Source organism: Electrona antarctica (genome assembly GCF_951216825.1).
Source record: "Electrona antarctica genome assembly, chromosome: 1".
Classification (NCBI taxonomy): Eukaryota; Metazoa; Chordata; class Actinopteri; order Myctophiformes; family Myctophidae; genus Electrona; species Electrona antarctica.
This window is the reverse complement of record NC_136806.1, coordinates 58,855,866-58,874,511: the sequence shown is the minus strand read 5'-3', so window position 1 is coordinate 58,874,511 and position 18,646 is coordinate 58,855,866. Positions and strand designations below refer to the sequence as shown.

General features: G+C 44.7%; 2 protein-coding genes across 2 annotated transcripts in view; both read right to left on the bottom strand.

Moving 5' to 3' along the window:
• The window catches only part of xpnpep2 (X-prolyl aminopeptidase (aminopeptidase P) 2, membrane-bound), a 178,314-nt gene extending 170,662 nt beyond the window's left edge, over positions 1-7,652 (bottom strand). The window contains exons 1-3 of the mRNA XM_079521369.1: positions 7,530-7,652; positions 7,019-7,088; positions 6,706-6,807 (exon numbers count right to left, since the gene is read on the bottom strand). The gene's annotated coding sequence lies outside the window, so the exon portion shown is untranslated. The remainder of the gene's footprint in view (positions 1-6,705; positions 6,808-7,018; positions 7,089-7,529) is intronic.
• A 9,102-nt stretch (positions 7,653-16,754) lies between these two features.
• The window catches only part of vimr2 (vimentin-related 2), a gene marked incomplete at both ends in the record, with an annotated part of 19,297 nt that continues 17,405 nt past the window's right edge, over positions 16,755-18,646 (bottom strand). The window contains one exon of the mRNA XM_079497537.1: positions 16,755-16,797. Within this exon, the coding sequence (XP_079353663.1) occupies positions 16,755-16,797 (43 nt within the window). The remainder of the gene's footprint in view (positions 16,798-18,646) is intronic.

The following is an 18,646-nucleotide window of genomic DNA, read 5'->3' as shown; positions in this document are numbered from 1 at the left end:
GTAAATGGAATCTCGTACCAGAGGGACGCACTGTAAAAACCAGGCCAGACACATTGAAAATCCCCAAGCATGTGTGCCTCAAACACAGGGCTTAGCAAAGATAGATAGACAGAAAAAAAATTCAGTGGCACATTTTGAAGATAAATCACGGCAGATGGCTCAATGGGCTGAGGTACGTACCATTTGCACATTATGTTGTCAAACTTGTCACACACTCGGGTTCAAATCCAGCTCATGACCTACTCATGGCACAGGAGCTCTTGAGCAGAGTGGAGTCGGAGTGTGCCGCGGTTGGCCTTCGGCTGAATGCCAAGAAAACTGAGGTGATCACCTATAACATCCAAACAGAACATCCACCTCTCACAACAACAGGAGGCACTGCTCTGAAGGAAGTCAACGACTTCAAGTACCTGCATGGGCTCATGGGTCAACTCAACAGAGCAAGATCTAAAAGTGAGGAAGGCACTTGCATGGAGGGCCCTGAATGGCATGGCCAGTGTATGGAACTCCGACCTCTCCCGACAAATCAAACTCAGCTTCTTCTACGCGACGGTAGAATCTGTTCTCCTGTATGGACTGTGAATGCTGGACCCTGAAACCAACTCTGCAGAAGGCTCTAGACGGGTGCTACACCAGAATGTTACATTACAGTGCTCAACATCAGCAAGAGTACACATGTTACCAACGAGAATCTGTATGCTGGAATACTAATGAGACTTGTAGGACACTGCCAAAGACACCAGGAGAGCTGCCAGCCAGCAAACTGGTGCTGTGGGAACCAACACATGGGCACCGATCACGAGGACGTCCCATACTAACATATGTGGATGTACACCAGAGAGATGCAGGAGCGCAAAGCACCAACGAGCTGGCCGGATGTATGGAGAACCAGAATGACTGGAAGCGACGATGGAAGGCTCGTCTGAGGACGACCGAGAGAGAGAAATGACCTTTGCTGCATGTCATCCCTTCTTTTTTCTCACCAATTTGTTTCACCCATTGTCAATTGTCTGATGTAATCCTGGGCGCTACACTCCCTCTGCCAACCTGGGGAGAACAACGGACTGACCTCAAGCTTCCTTCAATGCAAGCTGCTTCTTTTCACATGGGGGGGGGGAGTTTCCCCGGTTGGACGTAGCGTGTGGAAGGAACACGTTATTCCAACCAGTTCCTTTCCCTTTCATCAGGCGCCCCGGCTGGCCAGGGGGAGGCAGTATAGAGACCAGGATTACTGCATGCTTTTTGTGAGAGTACCTACACTAGTGGACACGGGGAGAACATGCAAACTCCACACAGAAAGGCCCTTTTGCCAACCCCACCTAAATGGTAAATGGTAAATGGTGCATTTATATAGCGCCTTTATCCAAGGCGCTTTTACATAGATTGTGCATTACATTCACCCATTCACACACACATTCATACACCGATTGCAGCGGAAGCCATGCAAGGTACCAACCAGCACATCGGGAGCAATTTGGGGTTCAGTGTCTTGCCCAAGGACACTTCGACATGTAGACAGGAGGAGCCGGGATTCGAACCGCCGACCCATGGATCATTGGACGACCTGCTCTACCTCTTGAGCCACAGTCGCCCTAAGTCACCTAAGGGTATGGGCACTGATGATGCGGAGGAGAATACATGCCCCCCCAGCGCCCACAGCGTCCCCAGCGGGAATCGAACCCAGGACCTTCCAGCTGTGAGGCGCTACCGACTGTGCCACTGTGCCCCCTTCATCATCATCATGCCTTCTTTCTCTCTCTCCTATCTGCTTCTGTCATGTTCCAATATTTATTATCTAATAAAGTAGAATGGCTTAAAAATATAATTCTTTTTATGAGAGCTTTGCTGTTAAAGCTGCTATAAGCAATAATGTCAAAATTGTATTGACCTTTTTATTTTTTAGGTATTCAGACAGCCAGCAATGGGTAGAACGCTCCCAAAAAAATGTAGTCTCTGTGACACATCTAGGGGCAGCAATCTGCATTCAAAGATTTTCCTAGAAGCTTTGTCATTGGTCGATTTGCCTGTCTGCTTCCTGATTGGTTAGTCACTGCGACCAGGTTTTTTTAAACCAATGACAAAGCTTCTAGGAACATCTTTGAATGCAGATTGTGGCCCCTAGATGCATCACAGAGACTAAATTATTTTTGGGAGCGTTCTACACATTGCTGGCTGTCTGAATACCAACATTTTTTTAAATAAAAAGGTAATTAATATTTTGACATATTATTGCTTATAGCAGCTTTAAGTACACCTTATAGTGTCCTAATCTCATTTGCAATGAATCTCTCTGTGGGCATACAGTAGCTAAAAGGAATTCAGACTACAACCCAGTGACCCAAGCCACTTGCACCATTCCACTGTGCCAACACCACAATTCAAAAGTCAACAAGAGTATAACAAACCAAACAAACCAATGGCTCTTTGAAATTTGACACATCAGTCACCATCTCCCAAAGAACAAAATCTCTGTGTCGTGATATCTCACATTACCCCATTAGCTACACTTCATTTGCCGTTTGGCAAACACAGGACAGCTCCAGTTCACTGAGGCCGAGACTTTGACTTAAGATCAAGATCAAGTATTTATTCACGGTGGCTGGCTGTTGCTGTAACAAGTATTTATAATGGCTTTATATGCAGTCTTAATTATGCATTTTATCTCCCAAAACTAGCAATGGCTCTATTTTTATTATACCACTCACTGGATTTTATGTGAAACTGCTATTGAAATATGTATTGTTTAGGGTAGTCCATAGTATAATATAAGTGTTTCTTTTCCCCCTGAATCATGTTTAAATGTTAAATGTGACCACAACAGGACGGAATGAACTGAATGTTTTGGGTTTCTGTCAACACCGAGCCAAAATGCTCTTCCATGCAATGGAAAAACACAGTGGGAATGTGAAACATGCTCAGAACTTGTCAGAAGTGTGGAAAGTCTGTTCATGCCATGTAACAACAGACCACAGAGACAACTACAGAGCTCCAGGATGAGTGAGACACAAGATAGGGGCAGGGAAAATAAAACACAGGCATAATGCCATACGGTATACGTACAGTTGGAGGCCATTGATATTGTCCTTTTCTTTTTGCTGAGGTTTGCGTGATCTGCGCAAAAGGACAGTTAACCCATTTTGGGGGCGGGAACCCCTTTTGGTGTTTTAAACATTATGTTATAATTTAGCCACCGAGTGGCGCGCTACGAGCTTTGTAGGTCTGCTATTTTTGAAAAATCGTGAAAATATTTATTTCAGAAAACTGGAGGATTTAGAAGGATTTTTTTTTAAATTTTGAGGTCAGGCCTAAATGGGTCAAATGATAAGGGACAATATCGGTGGCACCCAACTGTACTGTGTCCTTGGGGTTACATTTGCCTGGCAGAGAGGAATTTCCTGCATTCTACTACAACGACAAGATTTCTCTCCGTTCACGCGTGTCACAATGTGCAGAGAACATGGCGCGTCAGCTCACTAAAGCGTAAACGTGGATCTGCACACAATGTATAGTATAATAAATTGTATGCTTGTACTGTACTGTACAGTACATTCCACCCAGATCTTTCCTCAAATGGGCAGTCAGATGTTTTATGCAGTTGCCATGGCAAGGGATTGTCCTTTATTGAGGGGAGCAACAGAGGTGTCACATGATTCACATCACCCTCACAGGAGACAGGCCTGGCCTGGCTCTCTCTCAGCCTGCTCAAATACCATCTTTGCTCTCGACTGGGTTCTGGGTAACAGTTGACACTGTGACAATTCCTAAGATAATGATATAAATGTCTTCTACATCCTGACAGTTTTCTGAAAAAGCTGTTTCTATGTCAGTCGTTCTTCGATTTTTCAAAAATAGCAGACCTACAAGCTCGTAGCGCGCCACTCGGTGGCGCGCTATGAGCTTGTAGATCTGCTATTTTTCAATAGCTAAAGCATAACATAATGCTAACACCAAAAGTGGTTCCCGCCCAGAATGGGTTAACTCAGACTATAGATAAAGATTAAACGAAAGCAATTCAATACACACTTACTATCCCTCATTGTTGCCATTACAGCTGCATTGTAATATTTGTTATGTCACAAGGCCTGTCTGACATTGGTTGCATTCGCAAATACGCACAGGGTAATGGAGTGCCCTCTTGTCCTTTGTCAATTCAGCGTGGTCTGTGTCACGAGTGCTGTGTATCACAGAGACTGACTTTTTTTTATTTACCTGCCATGGGCCGTCAACCTAACCTGACTCCGCCAGATGGGGCAGCAGAGAGTACACTGGGTTCCCCCCTCCTGCTCCCATCTGGGAACTCTCAGGCAGACTTGATGCCCGGGCACAAAACGGCCTGGCCAATCAGCAGCAGCTAGAGGCGGGATCAAGCCATACACAGTGCTGCCTTGAGCAGTGTACTCTCTGCTGCCCCATCTGGCGGAGTCAGGTTACAGTCAACCCATATAGGCTTCAGATCGGTGCAAAGACTGGCGTGACTCACCGATTCCGATACGACCAAATAATATCGGGCCACTTTCCCCCCCGATACTGGTATCGGTATCGTGACATCTCTAATCAGAGCATTCTGTGACGTCAAAACCAGACTCTGAAATCGGAGCACATTCCCAGAGCGTACTTCGGAAACACAATCCAATAATATGTATGAGGGTTTCATTGAGACATAATTATAAAGCTACAGGACCATACAGTAATATACTGCAGCCAACTATACCGGTATGTCATCCCCCCCTCCCCCTCCCCACCCTTACCCTCCTTTCTAATAGCATGTTGTGAAAATCGGTTCCATCTCTCATCAGTCATCACCATCCTAAAGAGAAGAACTTGGGGATGGTATTCTCTCTCTCCCAGAGCAGTTGAATCTTGGTACCTCCGTTCCTCTTTAAAATTCCCCTCACCCCTCCCATTCCCATTCTTCCCACTATTATTCAACAGTGTAAGTGGCCGGTAGAAGCAAAGTTGGATTCAGTTTGGCCGTATAGTCTGATTGTTTTGACACACGACTGTTTCCCCTAGTTTATTGTTCAGGTCTGCAAATCGTACAAAAACGTTTTTACTCTTATTATTTATTTTTTAACTCTTTAAATTTCTAATTCCAACTTTGTGTTTATTTATTAGTCTTCTTTTCCTTTTCTTTCTCATTTATAATTATTGTTTTATTGTTGTTATTTTTGTGTGTGCGAGGGGACCGGGAAGGGTAGGGTTGTACAGTTGGAGGCCATCGATATTGTCCTTTTCTTTTTGCTGAGGTTTGCGTGATCTGCGCAAAAGGACAGTTAACCCATTTTGGGCGTGAACCCCTTTTGGTGTTTTAAACATTATGTTATAATTTAGCTATTGAAAAATAGCAGATCTACAAGCTCATAGCGCGCCACCGAGTGGCGCGCTACGAGCTTGTAGGTCTGCTATTTTTGAAAAATCGTGAAAATATTTATTTCAGAAAACTGGAGGATTTAGAAGGATTTTTTAAGATTTTGAGGTCAGGCCTAAATGGGTCAAATGATAAGGGACAATATCGGTGGCACCCAACTGTATGTCTTTAACCCATTTAGACCTGAGGACGTCTTCTAAATCCTGACAGTTTTCTTGAAAAATCCATGTTTCTATGTCAGTCGTTCTCATACATTTTCATGTCAAGGACCCCCAAAATATATGTAATTGCCCGCCGACCCCCATCTGAAAATATGTTGCTCCAGGGACCTCCCCGAAGCAAAGATTTGAGTTAAAAATGAAAGAACATATATTCAAAGATGTGCGCCACATTTTCACGATTTTTCAAAAAATAGCAGACCTACAAGCTCGTAGCGCGGGATCTGCTATTTTTCAATAGCTAAAGTATAACATAATGCTTAAAACACCAAAAGGGGTTCCCGCCCCAAAATGGGATAATATGTTAAAATCCTATAGATAAAGTTATAAGAAAATAAATGGTTTTCACTTCGAAGTTCAAGGTTACTGGTCATTCAGTACAAAATTCAATTCCACAAATCGAAAACAAAAGCTGTCTCAAAAATGACTACTGTGTGTGTCAAAGGTCTCATCAGAAAATAGGTCTCAAAATTAAAAAGATACAAAAAAACGCAGGGCAAAGGTTTTTCCTTGGCCTCTAGGGAGGGCCATACAAAGTTGTACACAGATCGGTGCAGTTATAGGTAAAAGCAGGAATTGGCCTGTTATAGCGCCACCATGAGGCTGATTTGAAAAAGAATTAAGTGGCATTTTGTCCTCTGCCTAATACCTATAGGAATGTGCCTGTATAATTTCACGGAAATTGCACGCTGTGTTCATGATTTGTGGCATTTTGTTCGAAACGGACCAATCCTGCAAGCTTTGGAAGGCAATCTTAGCCAATCGGGATGGAATATGGGAAATGGGACGGATCCGTGTTGATCACATGACTATAGAGATAGTGCATACTGTTTTGCGTGATGTATGGTTAAAATGTGTTAGCATAAATCGGCCTCATGGTGGCGCTATAACAGGCCGTTCTGAAGAATTTAGGGCAGAGGTTAGTCGTTGGCATGCAGGGAGTATGTGTGCAGAGTTTAGCATCTGCCGGGCCAACGGTGCCAGAGATTAGCTGTACACAGACGGACGGACACACACACAGACGGACGGACACACAGACGGACGGACGGAGTGTAAAACATACTCTCTCCCCATGCCTTCGGCCTGGTGGAGACAATAAAGCAAAGTAGAAGGACTCACCTATAGCTGACAGTTAGTTGGTGTGTCCTCACTCCTCAAACAAGCACAGCACAGGCCCATGATGGAAATGGTGCAGTCAGAGTCAGGCACATAGAAAGTAGTCTGCAGGTGAAAAAGAGTCTACTCACAAAGCCTTTCAAAAACACTACCACAATCACTTTCTTAAAGGTATTAATTTGACACCATACAATTAAAGGAATCTAATGACGTACTTAGCTGCATGTATTTTCTATTATTAGCCTGTATAAAGAAAATGATACTAGCTTAATTACTACTACTATACTAAGGTGACAAACAAAAACAAAAAACTTACCTTCAACATCTTGAATGTACACTAGTGTCTCTGCATAATCTGTGGTTTTTGGCATACCACTCTTGCCAGCCTGGTGGACAAATATTCACAAATTATGTATTTTCTGTCTACTCACATCTTTTCTTTCCCCCAAAAAAGCTGAATCAAAAGCCCCACAGGTGGGCAAAACAACCGGGATATGAGGATAATTTGGGCGCATATGATACAAATTTTATTTGAAAGATATGGCCCATATATCTGCTGCTATATCTACGGTTATATGTTGTAGTCTCTTATGTCCTTTATAGAGTCAAGAAAACGATGTCATAACGTGTATAATTGAGCAGAAAAGTTGACGTGAAGTGGTTAAACTTTACACGGGGTTTACAACTAAAGAAAGAAAGAGATGGGAACATCTTTTAATTAGCTTAGCCATGTGATGCTAATTAACGCAGGCTATAGTAATGTAACGGGACAAGCTTGTTAATATAGATTATTTAGCAATTGTATATTATTATCATTCATTATTTACCTGGATGAAAGTTCACATGCCTTCACTGCAGTACAGTACAGTATGCACTAGAGTTACGTTCACTCACTGCTCCATCATCAAGGTGGCACGATGGCCAGCTGTGTGTGATGATCTGATGTCATGTGACATGGTGTTGCCATGTCACACACCGGTGTAGGTATAGCAGATCTTGTACATAGTCTGAGATGTTTAGTTGTATAATGATAATGATAAAGGTTTAATTTGGCATAACAATATGAGCAGCATGCAATAATAATATAATAATATAATATAATATATATAATAATTTGTATTAGTAGTAGTTTTTAATTAATATTATTATTATTATTATACCCCTATTATTAGTACGCCTGCCTGCCTGCCTGCCTGCCTGCCTGCCTACCTATCAGTACCTACGGCGGCAGTGGCTCAGGGGTAGAGTGGCTGGATGCCGTGGATGGCAACCGCAAGGTTGCCAGTTCGAACCCCGGCCCCAGAATTAGTGGTTGGTGCCTTGCATGGTTTCCGCCACCATCGGTGTATGAATGTGTGTGTGAATGGGTGAATGTAATGCACAATCTATGTAAAGCACCTTGGATTAAGGCGCTATATAAATGCACCATTTACCTATCTACCGTACCTGCCTACCTACCTAGTACCTACCTAGTAGGCCTACGTACGTACCTGCCTAGTACCTACCTGCCTGCCTGCCTACCTACCTAGTACCTACATTACCAGTACCTACCTACCTACTGTGCCTGCCTGCCTAGTACCTACCTACCTACCTGCCTGCCTACCTACTACGCAGCTAGTACCTACCTGCCTGCCTACCTAATGCCTGCCCACCTACCCACTACCCACCTAGTACCTACCTGCCTGCCTACCCACTACCTGCCCACCCTACCCACATACCCACCTACCCAGTACCTACCTGCCTGCCTACCTACCTGCCTGCCTGCCTACCTACTACCTGCCTACCCTACCTGCCTGCCTGCCTACCTACTACCTGCCTACCCTACCTGCGTACCTACCTACAAGCCTGCCTACCTACCTGCCTAGTTTTGAGATTTAACTAGTTTCCAAATATTTTATTTTCAACCTAGATTTTCTTTGTCATCAGGTCTTCTCAGGCAGGCCAAAACCCAGGTAAGAAAGACTGTGAAGTCATGCCCAATTCCTTGTAATCACAAGGAAGTATTGATCTCTCAATTTAGGATTACAATCATTTCTGGTCTGGTCTTGACTCCCTGTAGGTGGTCTAAAATAAAACTCCAATAAACACGCAACATGATGTATATACAGTACAGTATGGTCACATGCTTACATCAAGTTTCTCTATGTTCTCCCCTGCAAACATTGGGATTACAAAACTCCAATAAATCCAGGCAGAATTTATTTTTGATGCCTCCCTGGAGCAAACTGAGGTTTACTTTTAGCTGCTGTATTCTCAAATAGATAAATATTCCCACAATGTCCCACCATAAAATATATTATATGAATGAAATATTTTAGGTCTCTTGTGTGTTTGCTTGTTGATGATTTCTGTGTGCAAAGTATTGTATTTCATCAAAGGTTGAGTAAACATACAGTAATATAAACCACAACAACGCGATTCACATAGAAGTAAGCATAAACATATACTATACAACATTATACCATGGTATGTGGAATAAACTTGAAAAGATTTCCTCTAAAAGATTTCTAAATTGAGTGCCTGCCTGGGATACATCCTTATAATCCAAAAGGACCTTTTAGTGGCCCTGTTGAATGAGACTACAGTATGTTATGTAATTGGTCTAATTTTATATTAACAGGGTTATTGTTCGCTGCTTTAGATCAATCAGGGAGCACACATGGCAAGGCTTTGTATGTGCGGGGTATTTTGATTGCTGCTAATAAAATGGGATTATCAGTCTACCATGCACATGTAATTTCCTATAAAAGTTCCAATGCATCCATCTTTATCACTCACTCCATGGTGCAACTCATCACACGAGAACAATTAAAAACATTGTTTTAAAACGACCCTATGACCCTATGATGTCTGTGTGTGTATCCGCTGAAGGCACTTGGCAAGAGTAAAAGGAAACATGCACCTTTGGCATGTCATGTTTTGGGTAGCAGGCCACATCAAATCTGGGGCTTCAACTCCCTGAAATGTGCTCCTGAGGTGCACGCTCTGCGTCTCTCGCTGGCCCCCTTCTCCTCGAAACATTTGTCTTCATCTTCAGGAGGGCCTGCTGGCTCTCTGGATCTGCTGCCAGTTCCATACTGCGTGTTTGATGATTAAATGCGTTTTGATTTGCTGGGCCGCGTTGTAAACTTCCTGTGTGGTTGCAGGCTGCAGCGTCAGGCCCATGTTCTACACATCGCTGCTCCCCAAAGGCCTTGTGTGAACACCATTATTATCAGGGCAAATTAGCCTGGTTAACCCGGAGCCCTGGTCCAGCTCACTCTTTCTTATAACCCCTCATTTTTCACTATGTCTGACTCTGAACTGTAGACCACAGCATTATGGAAGGTGAGCCGCGCTCCCCCTCCACCCACCCCCCTGTCCCGGCAGATCCTAACCCATGTGAATATTAAACAGCACCGACTGCAGGAATGCCTCAGCCAAATTGGTAGCAGATGTTGTTGAGGGGGGGTGGGGGGGTCTGTTTTCTTTTTTCTTTCTTTTTTTTTTTTTGGGGGGGGGGGGGGTCCTCAAACAGACCCGTAAAAGATTGCGAGGCTTGACAAGTCCTCTGGTATAAGAAGTGAAGTCACAAAGGCAAGCTATGGCCCCTGTATAGCTTTACTGAGGCCCGCTGGTGGCTGGACAAAGTGGACATTCAACTGGCCATTTAATGGTCAGTTATGAAGAGTCTCAGGAGACAAGCTGAAGAAAGTGTCTAGTTAAAGATGAAATACGGCAAAGATGAAGTCCTTTAGAGCGTTTGAGCACCATCACACGCGCGCACATGCGCACGCACGCGCACATGCGCGCGCGCGCACGCACGCACACATGCGCACGCACACACACACGCACACACACACACACACACACACACGCGCACGCACACACACACACACACACACACACACACACACACACACACACACACACACACACACACACACACACACACACACACACACACACACACACACACACACACACACACACACACACACACACACACACACACACACACACACACACACACACACACACACACACACACAGTTAGTAATGGACTCACTTGGAGTACAGAATTCCTAGATTGATTGGTGGATAACCTTCTTATCGCCACAAAGTAATATGAATTTGCTCCACATGGTGAAGTTCTTTACTCAGCCCTCAAAGGATTTATCCAGATAATCAAAGACATCATGTCATATATTTTTCCACCCGATTTGGTCTTCGGACCTGAAGGAAGTCATACATCCTTTTACATGGCAGTGAACTCAGGATTAGATTTGGATGAATTGCATGTAAAATATAATTACAGAACTAACATGGGATTCAACAATATAGAATATTGAAGTTACCTGCCGGTCCTGTCTGCGCTGACAGGAAGCAGGCCTAGGTGTCTGGGTGTCTGGGACAAGATGAATGACCAGCGCTCCAAGAAAATGATTTCGTAGTTTGTTCCAAATTCGAACCCCGCCATAGCCCGAGGCTACGACTGCCTACATAAACTGTGACACATGTGATTTCTTACTCCCAGCCCAAATTATGATAGTTTGGACTACTGGTGCTCTGGCTGACTGGCTCCAGTAGGCTCTGGCTCTAAGTCTTCAGAGGCACAGGAAGATAAATTGGTTATATGCTCAAGTAAGTCAGCCGAATGATGAAAAAAATCTCCTTTCAGTTGCACTAGAAATAGATATAACAAAAGCATTGCATTTACAATCCCTAAAATAAGAAAGTCAAACTGGTTATACTGTAGTTTGGAGGACATGGTAGTTCAACAGATTAAATCACAACATTTTAATCATGATATTGTAAGTTCCCCTCTCTCTTTCTGCCACTCTCGTGTATGCAATCTAAAAACACACAAAAGGCCATCTCTGAAAATGCATCAAGTCCGGTGGACCTAACACAGCACCGAAAGTATAATGAGTTTGACATGTAACAAGATGATAATTTCCTTACACCAAAACATGAAGTTCAGATATTTACCCTACAAGTGCATGGAAGCAGGCCATTTTAATGACAAGGTGCAGCTGCTTAACATGTGAACTGAACACAAAGGGGTGGCCATGACCCATGCAGGCCATCTGCCAAGAGTGCAATACTGCAAATGGCTGGGTCTGTGTAAGCCCTGGGCTGACAATAAAGTCACTGTGCTTAAAAAGATGCTAGCAACCTTTAATGGGAATGAAAGCAACAGAATGCCAATCCTGGCTGTTTTCTTGTGGTCCCCATAGCCGAGACTTTTATCCGCTTCCATCAATTACCCCGTCTGAAGTTGATTAATTGAACACTTAGGGACAAAAGGGAAACTTTTATGAACTTTGGGCCAAGACTAACTCGCTGGGTGCAGAGTTTGGTGAAATCAACAGGAACGGTAAAAAAAAAGCCACTATTCTTTGTCAGCATTGAAGTATCTGCCAAGAATTAAGTGAAGGTGTGAAATATTTATCTAAATCAGGGGTTCTCAACGTTTTTGGCCGGGGACCCCCTAAAATGCTTTGGCAACGTCTCGGGACCCCCGCCCCGCCCACTCCCGACCCCCAATATAAATTGACTGCTACAATAACCTTAAACCATTTTGGGCGGGAACCCCTTTTGGTGTTTTAAGCATTGTTATAATTTAGCTATTGAAAGCTATTTTTGAAAAATCGTGAAAATATTTTTTTTTTTTTTTTTTTCTGAAAATAATTTGGGGACCCCCTAAAATAATTTGGCGACCCCCCGGGGGGTCGCGACCCACGGGTTGAGAACCCCTGATCTAAATGACGGGTGAAAGAGTTGAAAAGTTTGTAATGTTGGTTGGCGGAGTTTGCCACCTGCTGTGGGACATACACATGCGGGGAGCGTGGGGTAAATTCAGGGCCACGGCTGTCAGCATGTCTCTTGGTTATGCATGCCGAAACAGAATGTAGATAGGCTACAAGGGCCAAAAAAAGAAGGAAAAAAAACCTGTCAATGACATGATGAGGGCCCTGAGATTTACACGGTCACACTACCACCATCCTCCGTCCTACCATGACATGGTAGCAGTGTACGAAAGAGCTACCGGTATTTGTGTGTGCATGCGTTTATGCTGTGTTCCCTATGTAATGTTATGTAAATGTATTCCACTGTTTGACTGTCTGTTTTTCCGTTTTGTGTTTCTTGTGAGGACTGCGGATGAAAATTAGCAACTGTGCTATATCCGGTGTATTTACGTCCATGTGACGTCCATTAATATGCATTGTCCTGTCCAAATAAACAAATAAAGTAAAAGTAAAGAGTGTGAATATTTGTTTTAGGAACAACAGCAGTGGAACCTCTCTCGTCATGATAAAGTTAAATCCAGCATTGTGCATTGTTACACTCTCAGAGTTCAATTAACATGCCAAATTGTCTGTGCTCCCTCCCTCCCTCCTCCCCCATGGTGGGAGCCCGAACATGACCCCTATAAAGAGAGAGGGATGCCCACGTTCCGCTACCCTCAGCCATGGCAGTCCTGCCTCAGGGGAAAGGGGGGCCCCATAATTTATTATTTGTTCCTCTCTTGTTAAGGAAATACTTTCTCAATAGCTCACTCGACTTTGTATATTTTTACAATTCTTATTTTGTGCCCTGATTCAACCCCCCCACCTTTTCTCTTATTTATTTGCTTTATAAACACCACCAGCCTTACTTCCACGCCGCCTTGAAGAAACCATAAAAAATGACTTTTTCTCCTCACCGTGGACAGTGTTTATTTGCCTGGGCGATCAGGCGGGGATAAGGGTATTTTTGGGGGTTACCTGTGTGTGTAGGTGGAAAGCGGAGTTGTGTCATACAAGCTGACCTGGATACCATTACCTCAGGCCTTAATCGAATTCCTCAGGTGCAAATTGAAGATATGTTGACTGATACCATAAGCTCAGATTTCATAATTCGTGGTCTGTCGTTCTGTCACTCTCGACTTGAAGGCGTTCCATCCCAACGTGAAGTCAACGGGATGTTATTATGAACTCGGTTTGCTCAGTGAAATAGTTTGTCTCAGCATGAGAAAATCATTTGTAAATCCTACTGAATCCACTCTCCATATATACTTTTTTTTACCAATTACTTCTTTGTTTGTTGGCGTTTGCCAGTTGGTACGGCTTCTTCTTACCCCCTCCTCCACACAACTCATCAAGGCCAAAGGGATGAAAAGGCCAAGGCCCCTTGCTGACCTGCTGACCCATGACGCAGCTTTGAAACTCTTCCTCCCAAATCAAATTGTCCGGCTTGAAGGAGCAGAGGTGCCAGAGTCCTGCCCCGGGCCACCTCATTGTCACAGTCTGGATTTTAGGGGTTAAAAGGCATTTCTTTCAGTGTTCGTATGATGGACACTTGGATGGCAAGCAGGGGGGTGGGGGGGGGGTGGGGGGGGGGGGTGGCGGGGGGTTAGGCATTTTCACACACTCAGGAATTCAAAGAAGAATGGTGGACTGGATCTATACCGTAATCATAAAATAAAGGCGGTTGCAATCGGTTGCATCACCAATTCAGAGCTACCTGTAATACTGTAATCTGAAAAGTCCCCCATGTAGAAAAGAGAGACATCAAACATTTTCAAGATTAAAAAAAAATAATGTTCAAAAATAGCAGCTGTACGAACTCGCAGCACGGCACAAAGTGATGTGCTGTGAGCTTGTATATCTGCTATTTTTTAAACTAAACCACTCTTCTAAAGAGGTTCATGTGTGTGTGTGTGTGTGTGTGTGTGTGTGTGTGTGTGTGTGTGTGTGACACCAAAGCTTTCCCAGTTTTAACGGGTCAAAATAGTAGTGTGTATTATTATTTGTGCAGCTTTGAAGACATTCCCACCACCTTTCCTCGAGAGATCGGCCTCAGAGGAGGCGACAGAGGAAGTAAAAGAGGGAAATACAACTCTTGGGGCAAAGAAATGTGGCCCTCTTTCCCAAGGGGATCGATGAGCAGAGGAGACAGATATTTTAGTATTAAAACCGTGAGGCCAAGAGAGATCGACGACCCCTTGGGGTCAGGGGAACAGGGTGGTTTGTTGTGGATACTGTATATTATTTATTCCATGCAAGTTGTCTGGCGTGGACGGACTGAAGGAGCAGAGTGTCTCTCAGATCCAGTCTTCTGAGGACATGATTGAGTACTGCGGCCCTGAGAAAAACAGACACAGTGTAGGCTTCCTCCCGGCCGTGTTCCATGCATGCCCGGCAGTGGCGTGCACAGACAGACACTAGGGGGTGCTAGAGCAATTTGGCAATGTGCCCTTTTTTTTCTTATTTTGTACAGTTACACTGTACAGTATGTGGACCATGGTAACATTGATCAATTCTTGATAAAAAGCTTCTAATATATTATTTAGGCCCCACAATCTATACCGGCCGGTTCCACGCGCTGCACAAAGTGCCCTTTTTTTCCACTTGAGCACCTGCCCCTCTAAATGTCTGTGCACGCCACTGATGCCCGGACAATTAAACAAGTCACCGCAGCCGTGCAGCACCACCAGCCAATCATCTCCAGACACTGATCTCACTTAATACAGTCAGAGGGGAACTTCTCGAAGAGGTCCGCTAGGCTGTGGCTAATCTTATCTGATCCGTTATTAGCGGCATCTTTCATCTTTATGGCTGAGCTAACAAGCATTGATATCATTAATAGCCGGGGAGCGTTCACATCGTGGGTTAAGTCATTTTGGGCGGGAACCCCTTTTGGTGTAAGCATTATGTTATGCTTTAGCTATTGAAAAATAGCAGATCTACAAGCTCGTAGCGCGCCACCGAGTGGCGCGCTACGAGCTTGTAGGTCTGCTATTTTGCCAAGAACGACTGACATACTGTAGAAACATAGCTTTTTCAGAAAACTGTCAGGATTTAGAAGACATTTATAGAATCGTTCCCAGGTAAAAATGGGTTAAGCATGAAGATGAATGAAGGGACATAAATCATCCTCTGTTCCGCGCACGGAAGGGGTAACCTCTCTGCCACAAGAATCCCACGTGTTTCATTGTCATCACATGCGCTAAACGGTGACAAAAGAAAATCACTCAGAGTTTGATATAAGCAGAGGGGTTTATTATCATCATCATTATCTTCACTAGTAGAATACTTTATATATCGTATAAAATACTACAATGAAATACTTTTGTCACATGGTTATTTCAAAACGGGGCCTTTTCAAAAGAAGCAGCGTTAATGACATAACCTTATCTTTTGAAGTCACGCAGGTGCGCATTCTGTTGAAACTGTAACAGCTTCATGAACCATTTGCAATATAAACATGCTGCAAGTACACATGACCAGTTTGACTGCGAGTTATGTGCCAAGAAAGCATGAATACACGACTTCTCCATTCACTACATGACTGTAAAAGCTAAACAAAGTTGGCCTGCCTTGACTGGCTGAGAGCGCCTTATCGGCAAGTGGAGAGGGCAGAGGTTAAGTGCTGGAGATTGGGCTTAATTTGACTGATGGGTGAGGGGGTATCAGGAACAGAATGATTCTACGGAGGTTTTTCTCTTTCTATCTGTGTGTTTGTGTGTTTGTGTGTGTGTGTGTGTGTGTGTGTGTGTGTGTGTGTGTGTGTGTGTGTGTGTGTGTGTTGACGCCTGTACTTGCACTATATCTGACCCAGTAGATACAGAGAAAACTTAAGAAACTGTCCTCTCCTTAAACTCCTAGATCACAGACAGAGACACACACTCACGCGCATGCGCGCACACGCACGCACGCACGCACGCACGCACGCACGCACGCACGCACGCACGCACGCACGCACGCACGCACGCATCTAGTATGAATAGACACTCATGGCATTACCATCCCCCAGCCTATTTTAGACAGTTCCATCTTTCTTGTAGTCTGGGGGTCATCTGCCAGCGACCTGTTATCAATGGCCTTGCCCGGGCCCCCAGACGACATTAATCTCTCATGAGAAGTTTACATCTGTGCTCAAATTGCGGTCGGGAGGTGCTTTAACCTTCATCCCATACGTCCGAACCGGGTCTGGTCTTTTTTTTGCCGTTGTGTGTCTGCTCGTGATCCGTGGGGGGGGGGGGGGGGGGGGTCTGTCCGTTCTCCAGTCAGTCCATCTGTCTCCAGTCACAGGCCACACAGCCTCGCCTCCTCTTCCTCCACCAGACCCCTGAGAGACAGAAGTAGACGAAACACAACCTAGAGATGACCGCTTTAATGTACAGAAACACATTGAGGGGAAGCGCACGCAGGATAGCAGTGACAGTAATCACCAGTTGTCTCTTTTTCGCGTGCCGAATACATCTGCACAGGGCATGTTCCCTTAGCCGTTTTTGCAGTTCTGTTCGTGAACAGAACACCCTCAGAAATCAGAATGGACTGAATTACGCTGAATTACGGAACAAAAGGCTCACATCAAATGAAGTCCATTTTTTCGTCTGCATCTGCCCAAAAACCGCACTGGGAATCTTCCACACAGGCAATGTGCCACCCAGCACTGGCGGTCTAGGGTCATTAGTGTCTGTTCTGCAGTCGGCATCAACGACTTCCATGTTCCATTTCTTATTCATGGTTTTAATCACGGTAAATAAAAAAAGTAAGGATAGAGGGGGGGGGGGGGGGGACAATTGGCAAAAAAGACTGTTGGCCTTCCATGCACATTAAATGTCTTTGGGACAATCTGTCGGGTAATAAGTGGGTTTTAAAACTATGGCAAATGCGGATACGGGTGTGTGTGTGTGTGTGTGTGTGTGTGTGCGTGCGTGCGTGCGTGCGTGCGTGCGTGCGTGCGTGCGTGCGTGCGTGCGTGCGTCTGGAGAGACATTAACAGGCCGGTGTAGAAAGGAGCAGGCAGTGGCCCAGTGCTCCGCACTGACAATGTGAGATCCCCTCTTTGCCCATTCTAATGAGGCTTTGTGTGTGGGGTGGGGTTGGCCTCTTCCGGAGTGCAAGGAATGATGGAAGGGCTAACCGCTAGCATGGCGGGGGTCTGTGGCAGGAGGATAGGACGGCCGACGACGTGCGTCACTCTAACATATCAGCAGAGCAGATGGTGAAGCATCCTGAACGGAAGGAGGCCATGACATAAATGTCTTGAAGGATGCATACAGGAAATTGCATCACACTCTGTTGTTTGTGGGTTGGGGGAGAGCTGCTTTTGACCCAATGATGTCAGCTCTTAGCTTTATCAGGGATGTCCAGGTGATGTTACGTCAGGTCACACTCAGATAACACTGGACAGGATATCATCAAAATCATGTGGTTTCTGGAGGACCGTCTCAACCAACACAGTAACATCCTACTTTAAATGCACCACGTCTTAGTACAGTACGAGTGTGCGTCTGTAATCCACGTAACTCGAGAACCGTTCGCCCCACTGACTTCAAATTCGACACACACATTCCACACCACCACAGGGAGTGCAGTGCCCCGGCCTCGAGTCGGTGGGATACAGTCAATTGATTGCCATGGCAACCCCACACCTGCCATTTGATTACTTAACCATTCCACTTTTCACAGTCACAGTCTTCACTCTTCAGACACAGGCAGATACAGAGATCTCCATATGGGACACAGGCAGACGGTTAAAACGGGTGCTATGGCAACGTGTATCGCATACTAGGGGCTCCATTTTCGTCACCGCTAAACCCCTCATCCCTAATCTTCTTTGCCTTTTTTTTTACTATTTTGTAAAACATCTTTGAATAGTTCAAATGGCCAGTCTACAAGCTCACAACGTGTCAATGTAGATTGGCTAGTTGAACTATTCAAAAATGTTTTTCCCTTGTAGATCTGTTATTTTTCAACAGCTAAAGTATAACATAATGCTTAAAAACACCAAAAGGGGTTCCCGTCCAGAATGGGTCAACGCTGTTTGCTCCATGAAATGTTTCTCTGAGTCTACCACAATTGATGTGACATTTCAGAGCAAATCACCCAGTAAAGTTTGCGATGAAACAGAAAATACTCTTGGACACCAGAACTTGGCCCATCAGAGAATCTGACCTGTAGGCAGCAAT